This window comes from Ixodes scapularis, unplaced genomic scaffold (assembly GCF_016920785.2).
Source record: "Ixodes scapularis isolate PalLabHiFi unplaced genomic scaffold, ASM1692078v2 PGA_scaffold1__304_contigs__length_218370807, whole genome shotgun sequence".
Lineage (NCBI taxonomy): Eukaryota > Metazoa > Arthropoda > Arachnida > Ixodida > Ixodidae > Ixodes > Ixodes scapularis.
The window spans coordinates 81,120,833-81,142,806 of NW_024609846.1; the positions used below are offsets into that span (position 1 = coordinate 81,120,833).

Sequence of the window (21,974 nt, forward strand, 5' to 3'; positions counted from 1 at the left end):
AGGAGTGTCACATTCGTCCGATATTAATTACGAGCTAGTTGCAGTTTCTCGTTCAAGCAGAAAGAAGTTAACGCACGCAGGTGTGCATCGGTATTTTATCGCCTGGTTGTGGATTCTCGTTCAAACAGAAATAGTTAACGCACGCAGTCTGCATCTCGAACTCTCCCGAACCAGCTCAATTAAAACTAGCTGCGCGATGTCAGTCGATTTTTCCCCATCAGTGGCGCCAGCAAAAGCAGACGGTGAGTCAATTTTTCCTTATCAGTAGCGCCAGCAAACGCACGAAGCAGACGATTTCCTTCTGTGCATAGTTTCGGTTTGGAGCTGTTGCAACTCAAGAATTGGTACAGGGCGTGGGAAAGGGCCGGGGAGGAGGAAGCAGACGGAACTATGGAGAGACGAGAAGGTTTCCCCCTCTCTTCTCCAGCGTTCCGTCTGCTTCCTCCTCCCCAAACTTCCTTTCCCTGGCCCTGCCTTCTTGAGCTGTAACAATTACTCTCGACCCAAGCAGGTTTCTCGTGATTAGCATAGACAAATGCTAAACTATGTTGTTGTTTTTTTCAATTTAGAACTATTTGCAGTCTGGAAATTTAGCTGGGGTGTATATATACCAGGTGTGCAGGTGACATAGCCTGGATGCAAAGCCCATGCACCATATGTAGGACCACAACAGATGCGCTGAAAGACGCAATGTAGATCACCTATTGATGACCGCCAGTTCTCTTAATACGCGTTTGTTTCAAGCTTTGCAAGTGATGGAACCGGCGAAGGAGCAAACCAGTCAACTTCCCCAGCAGTGGCAAGAGCAGCAACCTAAGCAAAAGGTAATGTCTTGATTGGAGGATCTGTAACATTGAGCGTACTGAGACAGGAATTTGCTGGAGAGGTGCGGCTAGGGTGCGATTTGCCAAATTAATTTATTTTCCTTGTCTCAACATTTAAATTATGGTATCTTCCGTAATTAACCGTGCAGCTTACCTGTATGCAGGGATGGGCAAAATACATGCAAATATGTATCAAAATACAAATACAAAATACTTTGTCAAAAATGTATTTAATTACAAATCTAATTATATTTCCAAGAAAGTATTTAAATACAAGATACAAATACAACCAAATGTATTTGGTCTCCTCCAAATACTTTTCCAAATACATTCCACAAAATTTGCGTCAGCGACTTCAGGGCACCTGCAACGGGTTTCTGGGTATCTCATTTAAATTTTGCATCGCACACTCGGGAGTTAGTGTGCGAGGCTCTAGCAACGTAATAGAAATATAATCACCAAAAAAATGTAATCAGCTTGGACGTAATAGGTGAAAAAAGTACAGAGCTTCTAGCAGCTTTTTTTGTCGATTACATTTTGGTATAGACCAACAAAGAACCGAGACGACCAAGACGCGCAGCACTTGCTAGAGAATTTTTTATTGTTGCAACTCGCACCAGTTACAAAAATCTGGACGACCCGCGCATTTAGAATGTTCCAGGCAAAAATATGGATGGAAATCAGGCTGGAACGAATCACAAGTTGTCACAGACACTTATTTAGCCAGTCTGCCTGTGAACGTCGATTTCATCACTATTCTTGCCCTGGACTAGCACCGTAATCACAAAGTCACTAAACGGGTAGATGGTCAGCTAGAACGAGAGGGACAAACACAGACAGAGAGATACAGAGACATACACACCGCTGACTATCAACTAAGACTTTACACTTCTTCTTCATCACTGTGACCCACAGATTCACACTTAAAGTAATGCCAATAAATGACCCTAAATCCTTACAGTACACTACTAAATCAAAAGACTGAATAAATAAAATTGAATTAAAATTAGAATTGAAACTAATTAATTACATTAAATTATTATTAATTTTGGTCCAACCCACAGACCACCGCCGAAACATATCCCTCCTAGTCCCTTTCACGGCGCCGTGCCACACTGCAAAAACTGCCTTTCTTTCTTGCTGACCATGATGGAGGGCATGCTCACGCAGTCGTCGCCGGTTTGCTCAATGGCTAGGGCCTCGAGGATCTCGCGCGCAAAAGCATTCCTGTGTCTGTTAATAAGACTATCAACTAAGACTTTATACTTCTTCTTCATCACTGTGACCCACAGATTCACACTTAAAGTAATGCCAATAAATGACCCTAAATCCTTACAGTACACTACTAAATCAAAAGACTGAATAAATAAAATTGAATTAAAATTAGAATTGAAACTAATTAATTACATTAAATTATTAATTACCTAAATTATGTACCAACTAGCTCAACTTCAACCTGTTATTCACTAAACGCTTGTGCTTGATTGAGAGACACTGGATTGGGTGCAGAACATAGTTTTCTTCCTGCTCTGGACAGTGACAATACATTTGAGGGATGTATTTTTGCCCACAAATTGTATTTAATTACAATTGTATTTGAAATACCCACGTTTTAGTATTTAAATACACACGTCAAATACATTACCCAATTTGTAATTAAATAAAAATGAAAAATACATAAAGTATTTGAAATACTGCCCATCCCTGCCTGTATGGATATATATATATGTACTTTCTCATCTTGGAATATGCATATTTGTTTTTCTGTAAATATTACACTTGCACTAGACCGTGGCTTGAGGCAATATTTTGTCTGTGAGCTCTTCCAGTAATATGCCCAAGCAGCATAGTTGCATGTATTGCTGTCGCCACAGGCGCTATTGGCGATGAGATGTTTTAGTGGCGCCACCTTGCGGACGTTCCTCTGTCACGGATTGGGTATTATGCGAGCAGACGACGCCCTGTGTAATAGCACGGGGTGGCTATGTTAGTTCGCACCTATGCCAATTAGAAACAGTTTATTTATTACAGAATCGTCTATTATGCTCTTGTGAGTGATCTTTCTAATGAATAACAGCACCTTGAAGTTGCTTTTGACATTAAAGAACTTTAAGATGTTCAACAACTAGCTTGAAGCTTCACATTACAGCTTGTGCGGTGTGGACCAGGGCTATTCACAGCCTCTCTGGTTCTTGTTTTTTTCGGATCTCTAGAGGCTCTTGTAGAAAAAGTTTTGCATTCACCAGAGTAAATGGCATGCTGTCATCTTAGCTGCACGCATGCACAGTTGTGTTGCAAAGTGCTGGCGATATTGACGCTTCTGTCAATTGTGACTCAACATTTGCTGATGAGCAAATGCTCGTCTGCAACTGGCACTTAGTTCCTCCCGCATTGAATATGTGGCAAAGAAGTTTGTCACATCGCGACCTCTGCTCGAAAGTTCATAACTTCTTAAATTGTCGGCCATGGGCCAGCAAATCCAGGCCATTGATTAATTTGTTCCATTCGATTTCTGCTAAGATTTGTTTATTTAAGATACAGCTTGCTGAGAAGCGCATTATGCAATATTTCTGAATCCTCAAAATTAAACATTCAAACGGTCGTAATTCATATAGCAGATACCTAATTTTTTGGGATGCATGCTAAAATGTCACCGACTTAATAGATTTAACGGACCTCGATCGCAGGGGACCTCGCACGCTTTGCGTTGACCGGGTGTGTAAGCAAGAATTTAGTTGAAACGGCGCTGGAAACCAGCTACTGCTTCTTCCTGCCAGTTATCTTGATTATGTTGTTTAAAACCCAAGACTGCTGCAGAAAAGGAAAAAAAAGTTTTAGTCGAAGGAGACACAGAAGGGAACGTCTCAAACTCGGCTAACTGGTTTATTTCTAAAGCATCCTATGTATACCCACAGAGCCACTTGCAACCACCTTCTATGCAGAGATCTTCTTTGTTTAAAGCACTTTTAAATACAAAGAACGTACACAACAGACCAAACGGCAGAACCCACAATACCATCATTGTAAGCACCTTCTACGCAGACATCTCCTTTGTTGAAAGCATTTTCAAAAACAGATATCATAACACTTACAAGAGACCACGCTGTGAAACCCACAATGCCCTTATCCTTATCATCAACCCTATAATCAAGGACGATGAGAGAGGGTTCTGGGACCTACATCAGGGGGCTTCAGAAACATGGCGAATGCTGCTCTTTGTACCTCAACCCGGGTAAAGCTTCCAAAATATTAACACTGCTTCTTTCTCATTCTCTCTCTCTCAAAAAAAAAAAGGAAACTCTAAGGTGTTGTTTACAACCTGAGGAACTTTTTGCCGTGGTTTCCAAGTTGCACCGAGGCTTATAGCTTTTGCAGTTTCCGGTAGACTTTATCCTATGTTGTTTCTTTTACGGCTCTCTTTATATCATTCCGCTTTATGTAGAATTTCCGTCTCTGACCAGTGTACGTATAATTGTTACATTCCTTAATGTGATTTGCAATTTCCGAGTTCGACGCATTTGTGCTTACATTTCTGTTGTGTGTTTGTTTGTTTACTGTATGTTTACTGGTTTGCGAAATTCAACAAGGAATCAACTTGTAACTAATAGGAGGCCAGCACTCACAGAATACAGTGGAATCAATAGGATACACGGAGTCACTTTCACTGATGTGCTTACACATTTGAGAGGTTCCTGAATTTCGCTTTCCTATTTTCAATTTGATGAGACATCCCTTTCTCAGTTTTATTTTGTCCGAATCATAATAAAAAAATGAACCCTATTTGCCGTGGTGGATGTTGTAGTGGGATAAAGCACTAGATATTCTATTTTCATCCTCCAGCTTTTGTGCTAGAGTAGAAAATAGCACGCACACCACGATTTGAGCTCAATTCGACACCTCAGCGCCAAAATTGTTTGTTAGCACGACTACGCGTGCCACGTTTTCAAGCTTTGACAAAATGTCCTACAACAAATATCACTTTTCACCAAATAAGCACCGTGCGTGAAACTGGCTTTTCCGCGCGTTACCCAAACAGCGCATGAACTGAGCTGAGGAATCAAGGATCTGTGGGCGGTCTGTGCTACCCACAAAGTCACAAACAATGATGATGATAGCTAGAGAAGCACCCCCTATAATTTGAGCACGCCGTCAACACGCATAGGAGTTGAGGGAGAGGAGATGAAAGTGCACGGAGACGTCGGAGCACCGAGCTTTAGTTGGAGTGATTTGCGAATAGACTCAAAGCCCACTGCATTGCTCTCCAGCTTGACAGTCTTGACAGTCCACGGGGGCTTCCGCAGCTAGGAGTTGGGTCACTGCGATGACAGCGATCCGCTCGCATTCACTCGTGCTTCTTATTGTTGACCTCTAGCACAAACTGCTGCCAGGGTCGCTGCATTCGACAGCATGACACTTCAGCGCTTAGGCTTCTGTGACACCATTTGTTGCCACTTTGGGAGACTGGACGCTAAACACACCAGTCGGAGGCACATTTCAGACACTGTAACACCGCGGTGTCGGTGCTGCAGGTGTTCTGGGATCCCGTGCATGGCCAGATCTCTCTACACCCGGTGTCGGTGGCCGTCGTAGACACTCCGGAGTTCCAGAGGCTCCGGGACATCCGGCAGGTGGGGGTGGTTCACTACCTCTACCACGGGGCCACCCACACCCGCTTCGAGCACAGCATGGGGTGAGTGGTTGACGCGTAGACCAGATAAAAATGACCCTTTCTAAAGTTTCGTGCTACCTATTGGCTCATAATAGCTGCTCCCCCTTCAGTAAACTAGTGGCAGTCATGAAGATGTATTTCTTGGGACACCGTCACTAGGGATGCCGTGAGCCGCCTCCTGAAGTTTGAGTTCGAAAGGTTCTAAATTTTTGAACCTCGCTGAGGTTCGAATTTCAAAAGTTTGCAACTTTAGAACCTTACTAAGATTCGAATTGAAATAACTTGAAAATGTAAAGGTTTCTAAAAGTTTGAGTTCAAAGATTTCAAATTTTCTGACACATTGTTCAAAATATTCAAACATATGAATTGCAAGGGTCCCTGCCATCAAGGACAATTGAGGGAGGAATGTGTCAGTGCCCCTTGAGCTGCACTCCACCTCAAGGAGGAAGCGTTCCTACGAGAAGCCACGGTGTCCGAGCAAGGATAAAAGCAAGAATGCGCAACCATTTCATCCCAAAAAAGCAGAAAATAAAAAGTGGCTTAAAGAAAAAGAAATTACTATGAATTACGAATAAAAAAAGAAAAAGTAAGTATCAATTACTCTACAAGAGAAAAAGAAAAAGAGGACCATTAAACATTTTTAAGTCCAGCAGTGTGAACAGTGTTTTTAGTGTGTGGTGTAATCGTTGTTCAGCTGGCCCATTGAAAGTTTGCGGCACCCCTAGTTCCTAGATGTCTCATTGTTTGGAGACTTTTCATTCACGTCTTGAGACTGATTCACCAGAAGTGTACTCTCTGTGCTAGGGGGACGCCATTTGGATCGAGCAAGGATACTGTGGTCACTGACAAGGTGGGAATGGCAGAGCGAAGCTTCAGTTGTCCCGCCCCCAGTGCAAGCTCTTCGACAACGCTCTTTGACACTGCGGAAAGCAGGGAGCACATGCTGGAGGCTGGGCGTTTGAGCGATGCGCCCTGCGGTTCTCATTCTTTCGGTGACCATAGCTGCACTCCTCATCTCCCTCTCTCTGAGGCTTTCCTCGAACGGCGACCCTGTGCCCGCTCAATAAACGTCCATTGCCCAATGAAAATTTAAGTCTCCGAGCGACCACGTCTGTTTCTTCGTCTTCTGCTGGGGCGCTGCACATGAGCAGACTCGTACGGTGCTGATTTCAAGTAACCAAAATTACTTGTAATCAAGTAATTTTAACACGGAATGTGTTATATGGCTGGTGCCTAACCATATCCGGTTAGGTGCCAGCAATGGAAATCGACAGGCTGACTATTAGCCAAACGCTGATGCAGCACTCATCTCCTCTCCGATTGGACACCGGTGCCAGACGAACCTCGTCCTCGAGTGCATCCGTGTCACCCCCTGGGGGGTAAAACATTGCGTGTTCAGACATGCAGCAGCGGTCTGCATGCTCTGTCAAACAAGTGCACTCCAGGCTTCCCCAGAGAAAGAGAGCGAGAGAGAGTGACAGAAAATTGGAGAAAGAAAAGCCTACACTAACTTAGATGTGCCCCCTTGCCAGATTGTTGAGATCTTGCTGCGAGTTGATGCCAGAGGTCTGCTTGGAGCTGTAGAGAGTCTAGATTGAACAGAGGGTTTATCATTTGCAATTTAATGGCGGGCACCTCCTGCGTAAGTGGGCATGCGCCGTGTAATTGCATGGTGAGTAGGACAGCAGCAGTCGGAAAAGAGGAGAGGCTTGCAGACAATCAACGCTTTTGTCAGTTTCTCGCAGCTCATAACGCAAACACTGCTCATAATTCACGTGACCCCAATCGAGTAGTTGGAAACTTCGTAACCTCTGACCGCTGCTGCCACATTCAAGTTATGTTTTCAGTACACTCTGTCTACTGTGTCTCAAACTGCAGCAGGCTCTGAGAACGTCGCATTCACATTGTTACCGCAGAAGATGGCACCCTTAAGTAAAATAGCAATGGAGTACTCGTGCACTTGCCACACATAGCACAGGTCCGCGAAGCCAGCCACGCTCACGGAGCCTTCAAAGTGTGCTCCCAGGTCCTTAACGAAGCAGGTGACAGAGCTGCGATTTTGTGGCGGCATTGAATATCTTTTAAAGTGCCATGTGCGGGGGTGCGCAAGCCAATCCTAGGCCATGTACTCCTGCCGGCCTTTCGCACCACGTCCACTTTGACACGTCACATTTTGTGTTGCTATCTGCCTTTGCCATGCTAGTACTTTTTTTAAGTAATTTTGTAATCTTTTGAACACTTTTATTACTAAGTAATTGTAAGGGTAATCTGATTACCTTTTGGAAGTGCTAAAGTTATACTTGTAACCATTACTATTTTTCCCTCCCGTTTCTAATGGCACCCTCCTTGTTTCCACAAGTACTCTACTAAATGATATTCTCGAACCGAGTCTTTAACAGGAGCCTTTGTTTAGCTAAATTTGTGAACTAAAAAGATAAGTTGTTTACAATTCAGTGATTCTGATCTAATAACAGAGAGTACGAAAAACCAATTATTAAACCGGCAAAAAAAATTTGTCATTTTGAAAATTTCGAATACAGTTGAACCTCGATTTAACGAAACACTATTTTACGAATTTCCTGATTTAACAAAAAAATTCGGATTCTTCGCGCAGCCTATGCGCAATGTCTCTCTTCCTAGATTTTACGAAGTTCCAGATTTAACTAAGTAATTAGCAGGTCCCGGTGACTTCATTAAATTGAGGTTCAACTGTAATTTGAAAAGTGACAGTTACTTTTCGAAGTAATTGAGGAATCTAATTAAATACTATTTAACCGAGAGTAATTGTAATAGATTTCTTTTTTCGAGTAACGTCCCAGCTAAAAATTTCCATTAAATCCAATTGGAATCCCAATAGGTTTTAACTGGAACCAATTGGTTTTAGTAGGTTCTAACTGCAAGCACACTGGCCAATGGGTCTTGCCAATTGGAATTATTTTTCAAGTTGGAACCTGAATGGGTTCCAAATGGTTCCCATTGGTTTGTGTTGGTTCCCATTGGCAGTGACCAAGTGGTTGTCCAAAAACCGAGTTGGTACCAATAAGAAAATTCCAATTGGAACTTAAAGGGATGCTGAACCGAAATTTTTGGGGGAAATTCTTGGTCGCAATGGCATACATAGCATGTCCTTTACTTTTAAATGACGTTGTTTGGAGCGAGAAGGCGTATAAAATTGAATAAACACGAAAAATACAATTTTACGCGACCCCTGGTGAGCGTCGTGGAAAGCTCGCTTCGTGACGTGCGCATTCTCATTCGCCTCAAAAGACAGACGGAGCCAAGCCAAGCCAGGCGCTAAGCCGCCGAGCGAAGAATCAAGGCGAGCACCAACGAACGAGGAGAATGCGCGGAGGCACCAGGGGCGCTGGGGGCGCCGAGAATGCGCACGTCAGTTCCGCTACGCCTGCTCTCAGAAGGACTCGCTCGCGCCGGCGGCTTCCGGCTGAGGATTCGCTCTTAATCTTCAAAGAAATACAATAATTCGGGCCCCATCCGTCTGATTGAATATCGTTTTTAGGTACAGTACCATCCCGTGAAGCCCGCTCGGGCAATAATTATGAGATTTCAAATATCGGTTCAGCATCCCTTTAATGGGAGTTTTCAACTGGGGTGACTGCATTCAATTTGTCCATCGAAACAGAACGGCTTACCTGGCACAAAGGCTTGGCCTGCACCTGCGTGAGGCACAGCCGGAGCTGCGGGTGACTGACAGGGAGTTGCTCTGTCTGGAACTGGCCGGACTGTGCCACGACCTGGGACACGGCCCCTTCTCTCACCTCTGGGAGCGCTTCTACATCCTGGGGGCTCGTCAGAGGGGTGTGTCTCCGGTCTGGACGGTACGTAGGCGCTCCCACACCCTAGCTCCTTGCCCTTGGCGGGACTCTCGCAGTCGCTTCGGAAACGGATAAAGTAGCACCCCAAATAAACAGTGCGAAAATGTAGACAGAAAGAAGAAGTGTGGAATCATCCGAAGATTACACTCGAGTAGCAACACCAGACACACAAACAAAACCTGGCCATTGCATCTGTGTGGGGATTGTAAACCACTCTTTGTTTGTGTGCACAGTTTTGTCTTAATCAGTTGTGAGTCGGAGCTTAGATGCATGCTGCCTGCAGGATGCATCTGAAGACTGTATTACACATTTGCGCTCGAGCGTGATAGACCGTGTTGCAACTGCTAAAACCGCTTGCTATGTGAGAGCTATCCTGCACCACCTATCGGGTGTCTCTTAAACTATTCCAGTCTGCACGCAACCAAATGAAAGGTTTTGCAATACATTTTTAAAATCAAAGTTCTGTGCAATATTGATAAAAAAGGGTTGCTTAATTATGTAGTAGCATTATTTCTAGCCAATGGCAAAAGAACAATGATGAATATATGCAGATGATAAATGTTGCAGGGCTACTGGATAGATGGTGCCAGTGTGTCATCTCATCGTAAGTGGTTGCAGTGCAGTTTTTTTCAATCTAATGCAAATGTGTGAACCGCTTAAGCACCGACCCACAACTGATGCAAGAGGCCTTCACTGCAACTCGCCAATGAACCGTTGCTTTCGCGTGCTGTCGCGCAGCATGAGGAGACTTCCTGCCGGCTCCTGGGGCGCATCTTTAAGAGGCTAGAGCCAACCCTGTCCACGTGGGAGCAGCGCTGGGCCCAGGGACTCACAAGGGACGACCTTGCCCTGATCCAGGCCCTTATTCTGGGAGACAAGGTGCGTGTGCATTCCGCTTCAAATTTTGGGGGGTTCCCATTGGGATCCTGCCGAGTAAGCGCACTTTGTATTTCCTCATCGAAAGGTGCGAGCTGAAGATGTCACATTTTTTTATGTCTGACATGTCACGTGCCTAGCTCCGACGGAGTATCGACGCGGGCCTAATCTTTTACGGGGAATACAATGGGACCTAGCCGACCAAAAAGATATTTCCCAACTCAAAATCGGGTTTTCCTTTGCATGAAAGCCACTTGTCTCAATGGCGCTTGAGGTGTCAAAGTGTGATGCACGTGTACCCTGACGCCCACTTTGGCGCATATCAGTAACAGCCACGTGGCATGATCCTTTGCGCCTTTCAGGGAGCTGCAAATCCGGCCAGGCACTTCCTCTTCCAGGTAAGCCCGTTTTCTCTTCATCTCCGACGGGCAGAGTGTCAAATGATTTGATCAGGAGATCCAAGCCCTGGACGAACCTTATAGTAATAACTCACAATACACAGCGTCGATGCTTAGACATTATTATTTTAAATTTCTGCGTTTGTCTACATAATTTTGAGAAATAAATAACTCAAATAAGCTACGATCTGGAACAGTGGTTCTTAAATGGGGGTCCGTGGACCCTTTGGGGTAGCCGAAGACTTCCTTAGGGTCCCCGGAGCCCTCAGCCGAGCAATAAAATATTTTTTTAATTGGTGCCGACCATTTTACATGTGCACCGCTTGAGTAGGGTTCATTAGTCTATGTTTCAGAGCTTCACAGTTGGCTCGCATGCATTTAGTCTTCTTTATCTACCTTTTTGTCATCGTAATCGTCAACTACCCTCCCAAGCCCCATTGGATGGGGTCCCCCATCACTTCTGCCGATTCAGAAGGCACCCCCAAGACATCAGTGCTTAGGACCACTGCTCTAGACGTACAACTCAGTCACACTTGTAATATCTTGTGTAACCTTGGAGGAATGTTCGAGGGTGTTTAAAAAATCATCCGCACTCCGGTTATTTTTAAACTTTTGTCGGTCGCATTGTGTTTTTAGCACTTTTTGTATGAGGTCACTGTCCTAGCCACTGCTGTCCACTTTTGAACGTGTCATGCCAGCCCAGCTGTAACTGCGGCACAAAAAACAATGGCTGCGCCACTTGTGATTTACGCGATAGAAGAGCAGCAATGCATGCAGCCATTTCTTTTCTGCAGTCTGAGGGTGTATCTCTGTTGCCAATACTTTGCGCACATTATGGAGAATGTGTTTTCTCGCAAGGAGGTATCTTTGAATGGACTCCGATGTTCAAAAAAGAACGCACAAACTTCAGTCTTGAAGGAGGAGTCAGATCTATCCGCATCTGATGACAGCATTTGGCATGCACGTGAACTGACTCTGTCAGACAGACGAGCGAGGCTCTGCCGGTGCTATAATGCACGACAGACTTTGGTTTCGAAAAGTTTGTGCGAGATGGGTGCCAAAACGTTTGTGCGGATCATAGTTTAGTCATATCCTCGTAGTAACACATACGGAACTCGTAATGGATTGCTCTAACCCTAACACTTTTATTATGCATGATGATTGAAACCTGAGACTGTGGTTTGAAAAACGGATATTGGTGAAGTAGGAAGAAAAAGGGACAGGCAACGTCTTATATACACCTCATGAGGTGTATAAGGCTACGCCTTATATACACCTCCCCCGAACGTCGCCACCACCTCAACGGTTGATCACCGAACTACAAGCAATACACCAGAATCACAATGCACCATACCGCAAACAATACATAAAAAAAAAAGAGAAGCGTGCCTTATTGTTTCCATTCTCACCCAGTGACAAGGGGGTTCACTACAAACAGAAACACAAGGTCGTCACCACCGCACCCGGAAGGACTTCGATGCAGACAGTGAAACAGAAGCACAGGGAAACACACAATGACTGTTTCTAACCTAGCCCCCCCTCCTTTCCCCTGAACTGAACCATGAATCACACAGTCGCCAACAATGCCCCCCATTATGATCCCAAACCCAACAAAGTAAACAACTCTGCGAAGCAATCCCCTCCCCTCCTAAGTTCACCCCACACTAAATCTTAGAAACTTCTTTGACTCACTTCCAAGTTGCAGTGACGCTTGGCTAATGCAATTTCCCGATGTTTTTATAATGAACAGTTTCTCACACAGCACGTTCCATCTCCTCACGCTCTTTGTGTACGATTTCTGTCTCTGACCAGTTCACTGTACATTCATTGCATTCCCGGAGATGCCTCGCTAGTTCAGAGTTTGAAGTGTTAATACGCACATTCCGTTTATGTTCTGTCAACCTATCGTTAATGCACCTTGCAGTTTGACTAACATATTTAAAGCCACATTCCAAGGGAATTTCGCACACTACTCCACTCACACATGAAACAGATCTGTCATGATGCATTTTTTTACATTCTTTCTGTCCTGCTTCAAAAGGAGTCAGTTTAGCTAATTTGAAATCACATCCCAGCTGAAAATTCCAATTAGATCCAATTGGAATTCTAACTGGTTTTAATTGGAACCAATTGGTTTTAGTAGGTTCCAATTGGAAGCACACTAACCAATGGGTCTCACCAATTGAAAAAATTTTCCAGTTGGAATTTTAATGGGTTCCAATTGGTTCCCATTGCAGTGACCAATTGGTTGTCCCAAAACCTAGCTGGTACCAATTGGAAATTCCAATTGGAATCTAATGGGAGCTTTCAACTGGGATGTTTCTCGGCACACGCCTTCAAGTTATGTGAACTGGCGTGAAAGTACGGGATGGCAGCCTGTCGGTTCTGGACACTTGGCTTATCTTGCTTATCTTTGATCTGCAGATCAAGCTGCCGTTTCGGCCTCTTGATAGCCGGCCTTCTTTAGTCTTCCTGATTGCCTTTTTAAAGACTGCTCCATGTAATGCGTGCATGACCTTTGTAGAGCGTTCTGAGTCAGAGACTTGACTACCCCTCCCTTTACAATTTTAGAATGACAACTCTGCTTTGATAGGACGGGTTTTGGTGCCTGTTTTTCATATTCCCAACACAACTCACTGCCCACATGAATGCGTAAATCCAAAAATTAAATGACATTCTCCTCCGGCTTTTCTACAGTGAAACGCAGCTCTGGGGCCGCTGAACTTATTACATCTTGTAGGGAATCCGAAAGGTTGTCTCGAAAAGTGCACACAATTATGTCTTCTACTTATCTTCGAACAAAGCTTACATCTGGGGGCAACTCTCTCATCTTCTCAACCACAACTCTGTCTAAGGTGTTGATATAAAACTTGCCCAAAAGCGGCATGACCGACGAGCCTATACATACACCCTCCTGCTGTACGTACATCCATTCATCATACTCAATAATTGTTGACTGCAAGTATCGGTTCAGAACTATGAGAAAACCATCTACCGACACTCCTGACTCTGACTGAAATTTCGCTAAATTTAGCTTTAACAGTTCCTTCACTGCCGTCGTCAGTCTTTCCTTTTCAAGAGAATAATATAGATCCTTTATGTCCATTGAGAAAACTGAACAATTTCTACCGCGATTGCTATTCATGACATCGATAAGCTTTCCTGAATTTCTTAAGGATAGAGAATGATCGAAAAAGATTAGCCCTAACCCACGTTGGAGAAAAAAAGATACAATCTTCTGCCAAGTGCCAATTTCATTTACAACAACTCGGAGAGGCATGCCAACCTTGTGGTCTTTTAAAAAGAATTTCAAACATAGAGTCGTAATTAGGCCATGATGCTCTTCACTACACTTTCCTTTTCCTCATCTTTTAGTATGTTACAAATGTCTCTCCTCAACTTTCCTAAATTTTCTTTCCATTCCCTGAACAATGAACCCAAAGCATCGTCTGTCTTTCTCCGGAATACCTCCTCCAAGATGACAGCAAACCTGCCGGACTTGTGTGTTTGGAGGAGTTTCAAAGACTTCAATTCCAGCTCCTTCTTCACCATGTTTACATCTTTGAAATTCCTCCTCTCCGACGCGTCCCCCATAACCTTTCCTAATCTCCCTATGCGTCCCCTATAACTAGGGTTCGGAGTTTTCGGTTTAAACCGATAAACACCGATAAAAGTACGCCGAATCCATTTTCGAAAATTCGGTTTTAACCGAAAAAGGTCAGTTTGTAGGTTCGGCGTTTTCGGTTTAAACCGATAAAAGTACGTCTAATCCGTTTTCTAGAATTCGGTATTAACCGAAAAAGTTGTTTTTTAGGGCCGCGCTGAGGTGGTTGGGGAGGGAGAGAGAGAGAGAGCTTTGCGAGGTTCGACATTATGTGACATCTTCGTGATTGCCCTCTTCCAAGGTTCAACATGCAACAAAAGAGGTCTTGGATTGGCCTTCGTCGGACATCTGTGTCTTTTCTGTGATCGGGCTTAGTGTGTCAAATTTCCGGTCCCGAAAAAAAAAAAAGATTCGTATGTGGGCTAGTATAAGGTTTTCCGCTTCATGCACTTCAAAGGACATCTAGGAAAGCCGTCAATACCTTTCTTAACACGCTCTCTCGAACTTCCCTGTTGTTCAAAACATAAACAGGATGGATTTTTTTTTTTTTTTTTGACATTCCGCTGGTTTTTGTACGATCACCTCCGACGGTCACGTCGTCAGAATGGAAAGGAAGAATAAGCGCACTGAAGATTATGCCCGTGAATTCCGGGATATTGAGGTGTGTCCTGACGGAAGTTGTAGCGAGGACTACGTATGTGTGTGTCGTTACTCTTTGAGTGATTGCAAATATCGCAGCTACAAGGGCCGATGCTGCTTCTTTTATATTCACCGAAAGAAACCGGTAAACTTTTTTGGGAATAAATATACGCCGAAAAAAACCGAAAATTGAATTTTAAAATAAACACCGAAAAAAGTATGCCGAATTTCGAAAAAATAAAAACCGAAAACGCGGAACCCTATCTATAACCCCGTATGCATCCTCCATAACCTTTCTAATCTCCCTACAGTTTGATCGACAAATGAAATTCTTTCATAGTGATTCACATACCGTGCAACGGTCTGGACCGCGGAAGACACATCCAGTCTGGAAGGCTTTACATTCATACAAAACTTGGGACCTTTTTCCAGTATTGCTTCGGTTCTCTCTGAAATCGGTTCTTTACAATGGTTCATTACACCTGGTTGGTACTCAGACCCAACCTGGCCATACATCCAAACATCGGGCACAGTTACGTTTCATAGTTTCATCATCTTGATCGAGCTCAAAACATGTAATCTTTTCACATACCTAATCTGGTTGTACTGCACCTTCTTGACATTGTCCCAGTGTCGATATTCCTTACCTGTCCTGAATTCCTTGCCCAGGAGGATGTCCCACAGTCTGTGTGTTTCCCTGTGCTTCTGTTTCACTGTCCGCATCGAAGTCCTTCCGGGTGCGGTGGTGATGTGTTTCTGTCTGTATCGGACCCCCCTTTTACTGGGTGAAAATAAAAAACAATAAGGCACGCTTCTTTTTTTTAGAGCGCAGCTCTTAGGGGCCCGTTCCCGGCTTGAGCGGCGTCGCCGTCGGCGTCGGCGTAACCAAGGTCATCCCAAGGTCACGTGATCCCTCCCAAGGTCATCTCAAGGTCACGTGACCCCCTGAAGGTCACGTGACCCCTCGAGGTCACGTGACCCCTTCCAAGGTCATCTCAAGGTCACGTGACCCCAAGATGACCCCACGTGACCCTTTGAAGGTCACGTGACCCCCAAGTCACGTGACCCCTCTGAGGTCACGTGACCCCCGAGGTCACGTGGTCGCCTCCCCAAGGTCACGTGACCCCCGAGGTCACGTGACCTTGGGGGTCACGTGACCTCGGGGAGGCGCGTGACCCCCAGGTCACGTGACCCCTCTGAGGTCACGTGACCCCTCTGAGGTCACGTGACCCCCCGAGGTCCCGTGACCCCTCCAGGTCACGTGACCCCAAGGTCACGTGGGGGTCACCTTTGGGGTCACGTGGCCTTGAGGTCACCCCCAGGTCACGCCTCCCCGAGGTCACGTGACCCCCTCCCCGAAGTCACGTGACACCCCCCCCCCCGGAGCATATTAAAGAATGAGGGGAGGAGGAGGAGAAGGGGGAGGGCTCTACCCTCCCCTCAGTACCCTTCACTCCTCCTCCTCAAGAGCTGCGCTCCAATTCGGCGTTACAGGGATTTGTAAACGGCTTTCACTTTTTTTTTATGTATTATTTGCGGTTTGGTGTATTACGATTCTGGTGTATTGTTTGTAGTTCGGTGATCAACAGTTGTGGTGGTGGCGACGTTCAGGGGAGGTGTATATAAGGCATAAAGGCAATAAAGGTTTTAGCCGAGTTTGAGACGTTGTCTGTCCCTTTTTCTTCCTACCTCACAAGTTTCCGTTTTTCAAACCCCAGTCTCAGGTTTCATTCATCATGTATAACTTACACCAGCTTGCCTGCACTTGAACCGTTTTTTTCACTTTTATTTAGTTATTTATACTTTACCGCTCCAGGAAGAGAATGCACGAGTTATTTGACTTGATTTTAAGCTTGGCTCACAAAGTACCTACAAAAAGTGGGTGTTATTATTATCTGTTGCAGCTTTAGAAACGCAGGACACGCGTCTCCCTCAAAGCTCTCTGCTTGCTATGATTGGTGGTTGGCCCCTCTCCACTCGTCTCCTCTCCAGTATTTGCTCCGCTAAACCGGAAAGTGTCAAGGACGTAAAAGAAGCTTTTCCCCCTTTTCTAAACCCACAACAGTCTGTGAAGTTACCCCTTTGACTGGCGATGGCAGAATTTGGGTGCAGTTGCGGGACCTGGAAAGTTTGAAATATTCAATTCCGAATGCAGCTATTGGAAGCCGCAAAACCTCACCGGTGATTTCGAGCGGCAAGAATTTTAAGGTTTCCTGTATCCGCGACCCAAATCTTTTGTTGGTGCTGAACTTCACTCCCCAGCCGACTGCGCCAACAACAAACTCGGATATTTTGTGCTTCTGGTTAGTTCAAACGAATTTCGAATTTTAGTTGCCCCACTATGTTTTTAATGTATTCATAAGCCGCCTAATTCGAACGGCGTTTTTGTGCAATTCATATTTTTTGTTCTCGCTGCCCTGTTGAGTGTGCTTCTTTCCAAGCACCAATGCACTGCAGGGAGGCAACGCCTGCGGATCTTGCTTCTGCGAGTGTTGCGCACTTGTGTGGGGTGAGAAGTGCAGTCAACAGGGCTCAAGCAGGACACTATGAGTCATGAAAACGGGCACTACACGGATGTTTTCAGAGCAACTCGCTCGGACACTGTGACGTGGTGGAATGGCATAGGTCCATGTCACAGTGTCCGCGCAAATGCTATGAAAATTGCTGCGTGGTGCCCGTTTTCATTGCTCATGTGTCCCCACTGCTTAATAGCCCAGATTTGACAAATTCTTGGCCTGATGAACAAACTTAATTATAATTATGTTTTGAAGTGTCATGTGCTCTCTAAACAGTCCACGATAAACAAAAATTTTTTAGGGGTAAATAAACATGTCATACATTTCACGAATGTTTAAAGTGTGGCATACCTGTTCATGATCAGCAGGCTTATATAGAGGAAACCATTGAACAGCTTTGTATGTGTAGCCATTCATATGGCAGATCATCAGCTTATTTTGCATCCTATTTAGATGATTTTCTGATAATTCAAACTTCTGTTAATTCAAACCAAATTTGTGGCTTCATGGAGTTTGGATTAATGAGAGTCTACTCTGTACAGTATGTTGTGCCTTCATGTTAATCCTACTATTTTAGCGGTCAAAGATATACAAACTTTCACCTTAAAGGGAAGCTGAAGATGTTCTTATAGAAAAGAGTTAAAAGTGAATTCTACCGTATTTTTGTCCCGTGAACTTAAATATCATGAGTATTTGACCAGAAACGTATCTATAGACGCAAGAAAAACAGAAAAACCAACTGCTGGGTGTCATGTCATACCCAGAGGTTTCAGCTGCCTTGCACATGCCGCTTGTGAGGGAATGCATGCAGCACTTTTGACTGCTTGAGTTAGGCTTGCAGAAAGCGCGGAAATGTTAAGGTCTCCATGTAATACGTCATGATTACCCCCTACCGCCAAACGCAACGGGAAGTAGGGGCTTGAGTGCTACTTCGATAGCACTATTGTGGCTACTACTTGGCACATCAATCTAACTTGTAATCTTGATACTCATAATCGTGAAAGCCAAGTAAACACAATTTAAATGTTTTTTTTCTCAAATACAAACCTGCTTTAGTTTCTCTTTAAGTTGGGGTGTTTAACTCGTGCTATGAGGCGACTGGAACAAGCGGCTCCAAAACGAAGTGTCATCTTTCTGTACATTGGCTAAACCAGTCGAGCGCAATGAATGTCCTGTGTCGCTTTTAGTATGTGTTTGAGCCTTCGACCGCACTCCGAATTTTGACGAAACAAATGACAGATTACGGTATTCAAGAAAGAGCTTCCCAGAGGCCTCGAGCAGCAGTACTAGTCGCCTCGAATGCGGTACAAAAAGAGCAATGGTTCCGGTGTCGCAGGTGGTGAACAACAAGGAGTCTAACCTGGACGTGGACAAGTGGGACTACTACCTGCGTGACTGCCACGCCATAGGCCTGTCGTGCGGCTTTCAGTTCGAGAGGCTCATCGGCAGCGCACGGGTCATCGCCGGCCGGGACGGTGCCACCCACATCTGCTTCCGAGACAAGGTGCGACGACGCTCTTCTCCCTCTAGTTACGGTGCCTGGAATGCATCTCCAACTGACGCGTTAACTACTGCGTCCTAAAATGTGGTCCCTCGATTTCCGCCCGATTACGTTGTAGAAGTGTCACGCTGTCGCCGATCGCGGTTTCGGTGCTGTCGCAGCAGCGGTGGTGGATGTGGCAGATGCCGGTTACGCTGGAGCTCGCTCTCCAGCTCATCAGTCCACGGAAGCTCTGGCGGCCGGGAGTTTGAACGGCACCACGAGAGCGACACTCGCGTTTGCTCGTGCTTTTTTTTCCGGAACTTCTACACCAAGCCACCAAGATCAAGACATCCGACAGCGTGACACTTTGGCTTTTGGGATGTATTTGTTGCTATGCAGAGCGCGATTTCGTCTGCTTCTTTTGCAGGGGTTGTGGTGACGTCAGAACACCGAGCGCTGAATGGCTCTGATTGAAGAATAGTGAGTAGACCTCAAAGCAAGCTGCCTTGAGGTTTACCCACTATTCTTCAATTAGAGCCATTCAGAGCTCAGCGTTCTGACATCACCACAACCCCTGCAAAATAGGCAGACAAACTTGCACTCCTTACATTGGGACCACCTTCGATGCATCTGGGCAGAATGGGACGCTAAACGCACCCGTTTGAGACGGGTTCCGCCCCATACTCTAGCTGTTGCAGACTGCGTAGCCGGCCGTAGCGAGAGTTGTACACCGAGGAATCACCACTCGAGCATTTGCTCGGTACGTGTGTGCCTTCGGATAAATCCAAGAAACGTGCACAGGTAAAATGTTAGTCAGTTTCGACTTTAATAAATTAAGCCCAGATAGGTGAGATTGTGACAATAGATTTCGGCGTTTCAAATTAGTCTTGGTAGAGTGTCGGGTTAAAGCTGTCCAAACGGGACACTTCAGAAATTGTGAGGTGACAACGCCGTCAAAAGTCGTGGAAGTTGAAACGGTTGAAGTCCGGCAGTCGGATGTCTGTTTGAACACCACCAAGCAAACATCACGGCTTTTCTCTGCTTTCTGGTGACCTCGGTACTCGTCAGACTTGTTGTCACATGCCATCTGCCTATGCTGTCAATCTGTTCTGCCTGGTCCTCGTATTCTTGACCGTGACTCCAGGATAAGGGTTTTGCACTTTGGAGTTTGAAAACCTACCCGCGCCCAGTGTCGCTCTACCATGTGTTATCATGTGATACAACCGCTGGTGTAACTCAGATCTATTTGGATAAGATTTCAAACACAGCCCTTTCGTTTTCCGTTTTCGGGAAGCAAAGGCCTTGAGCGTTTGACCGGCAGCCAATAAAGCGTGTGAGGGGCTGTCCGGGCACATGTGATGAGCACGCTCAAAGCTTCCGTGATCGGACACAAGCGAACTTTGACGGAGGAAACTTCCTCCCCGGCAAAAATACCGGACGGAAGCAGACCGCTACACGTCTTATGTCGGAGTTGTGTCGCCTCACGATTTCTAAAGTGTCCTGTTTGGACAGACTTTTAGCGGCCCTGAGGAGAGGCCAAGGCCACCACAGTCTCATTTTTCTAATTCCTTTGAGTGTGTCGTCGGCATCTGTTCGGGACAACAGTTAGATGTTATACTGCATTTCTGGGTCATGACGGAAGCTGATCAATGGCTATGACAGTGTTAGCCACTATTCCGGTTTTGAGCGCACATTTTGCAATTAGGGCCTCTGACACGAACATAGGAGACAATCTGTTTACGAAAGTGGATCTCATAACCCATAGACTTTACATTTTTTATAAATTTTGCTCATATTTAAAATGGCTTGCTGTAGTTTTATATGTGTTCTCGTATAAATCTTAGGAAAGCACAGTGATCTAGGAATGTGACAAACTTATAGCCTAATAAAAACTAAAATTCACCAGGGAAAAAAAAACAGAAATCTCCTGTAAACACCATATTTGAAATAAAAAACAATATACTCTGAAAAATATTCTCCAAATTTTATCAGAAAAAAACATTTGAAAAACAGTAACCCTAATGAATGGCATCTGGTCTAGACTACTAGCCCTACATTGGAAATACACAAAGCATTTGGCAATGCATACTAGTGTATTTTGCAATTGAAAAAAATGATATAAAGTTGTTTCTTTTTATGGGCGGCCTGTAGTTGCAAAGGTCAAGCTTCTCACTAAATTTGTTTGTCGTTCCTCTTTGTTTTGCCAAAATGTCGACTGAAGGCCAGCCTTCATGCAGGAGCTGAACACAGTGTATGACATGTTTCGCACTCGGAGCCTCCTGCACAGCAACGTCTACCAGCACCGCCTGGTCAAGGTCTACGACACCATGCGAGTAGTCTTTACAGTTTACATTGCTTTCGGGCTGCCACCGTATGGCTGCGAATACTGATCCCAGCAGAAGAGCGTGGCAGGGAGGCGCAGCCATTCACGAAGCAACTACGTCGTCATAGCAGTATAGCCTATCTTCCACTCGGATGCATGTGCTTTGTTCGTCTTGTTGCGGTTAAAGTTGGATCTAAGCTTTGAACCTCTGTGTAGTTATTAATGTCAGCCTTTTATCAGGGAAAGTCTATGCCGTATGTATCACTATCTACACCAGGGGTCTCCAAACTTTTTGACCGAGGAGCAGTCTATGAGGAAAAAATTGCGACAGGGCTGCTGCTGCCATCTGTCAGCTTTTGCTCTGATCGGACGCATCTCATTTGTGGAGGGACATGTGCAGATGGGAAAAAGCTGTTTTAGGGGCGAAGCTCCTTAGGGTCTAGCCTTGTCCGTCCGGCGTCCGTGCTCACATCGATCTTGCTGGTGCTGGTGCTCGTGCTCGTAAGCTCACGTGCTCGTGTAAAGCAAAAAAAAAAAAAGTTTGCGCAGTCGAACCTGTGCGGGGAGACCCCAATGGATTTCTAGTCCATCGCCTTAACCACTCGGCCACGACTGCGGTACAAGTAGGGGGCTCTGAGATGTGGTAGCAATTCAAGAGCTGGGGATGTCATAGATAAAACGTTGCATGTACTAGCCGCTCAACGTCTATACAGGAGAGGGCGCTGCGGTCAAATACGTATATAATCTCGTTAAACTGTGCATGCATTGGCTCAATGTTTATAGACGAAAGGGTGCTGCAGTCAAATGCT

At 45.2% G+C, this 21,974-nt stretch overlaps 1 protein-coding gene across 1 annotated transcript in view; it reads left to right on the plus strand.

Annotated features, from left to right (window-relative positions):
* Positions 1–21,974, plus strand: part of LOC120847383 (deoxynucleoside triphosphate triphosphohydrolase SAMHD1) — a 37,488-nt gene that overhangs the window by 636 nt on the left and 14,878 nt on the right. Inside the window, exons 2-8 of the mRNA XM_040219122.2 lie at positions 745–824; positions 5,354–5,514; positions 9,134–9,329; positions 10,065–10,205; positions 10,565–10,600; positions 18,696–18,863; positions 21,080–21,171. Of these exons, the coding sequence (XP_040075056.1) occupies positions 745–824; positions 5,354–5,514; positions 9,134–9,329; positions 10,065–10,205; positions 10,565–10,600; positions 18,696–18,863; positions 21,080–21,171 (874 nt within the window). The remainder of the gene's footprint in view (positions 1–744; positions 825–5,353; positions 5,515–9,133; positions 9,330–10,064; positions 10,206–10,564; positions 10,601–18,695; positions 18,864–21,079; positions 21,172–21,974) is intronic.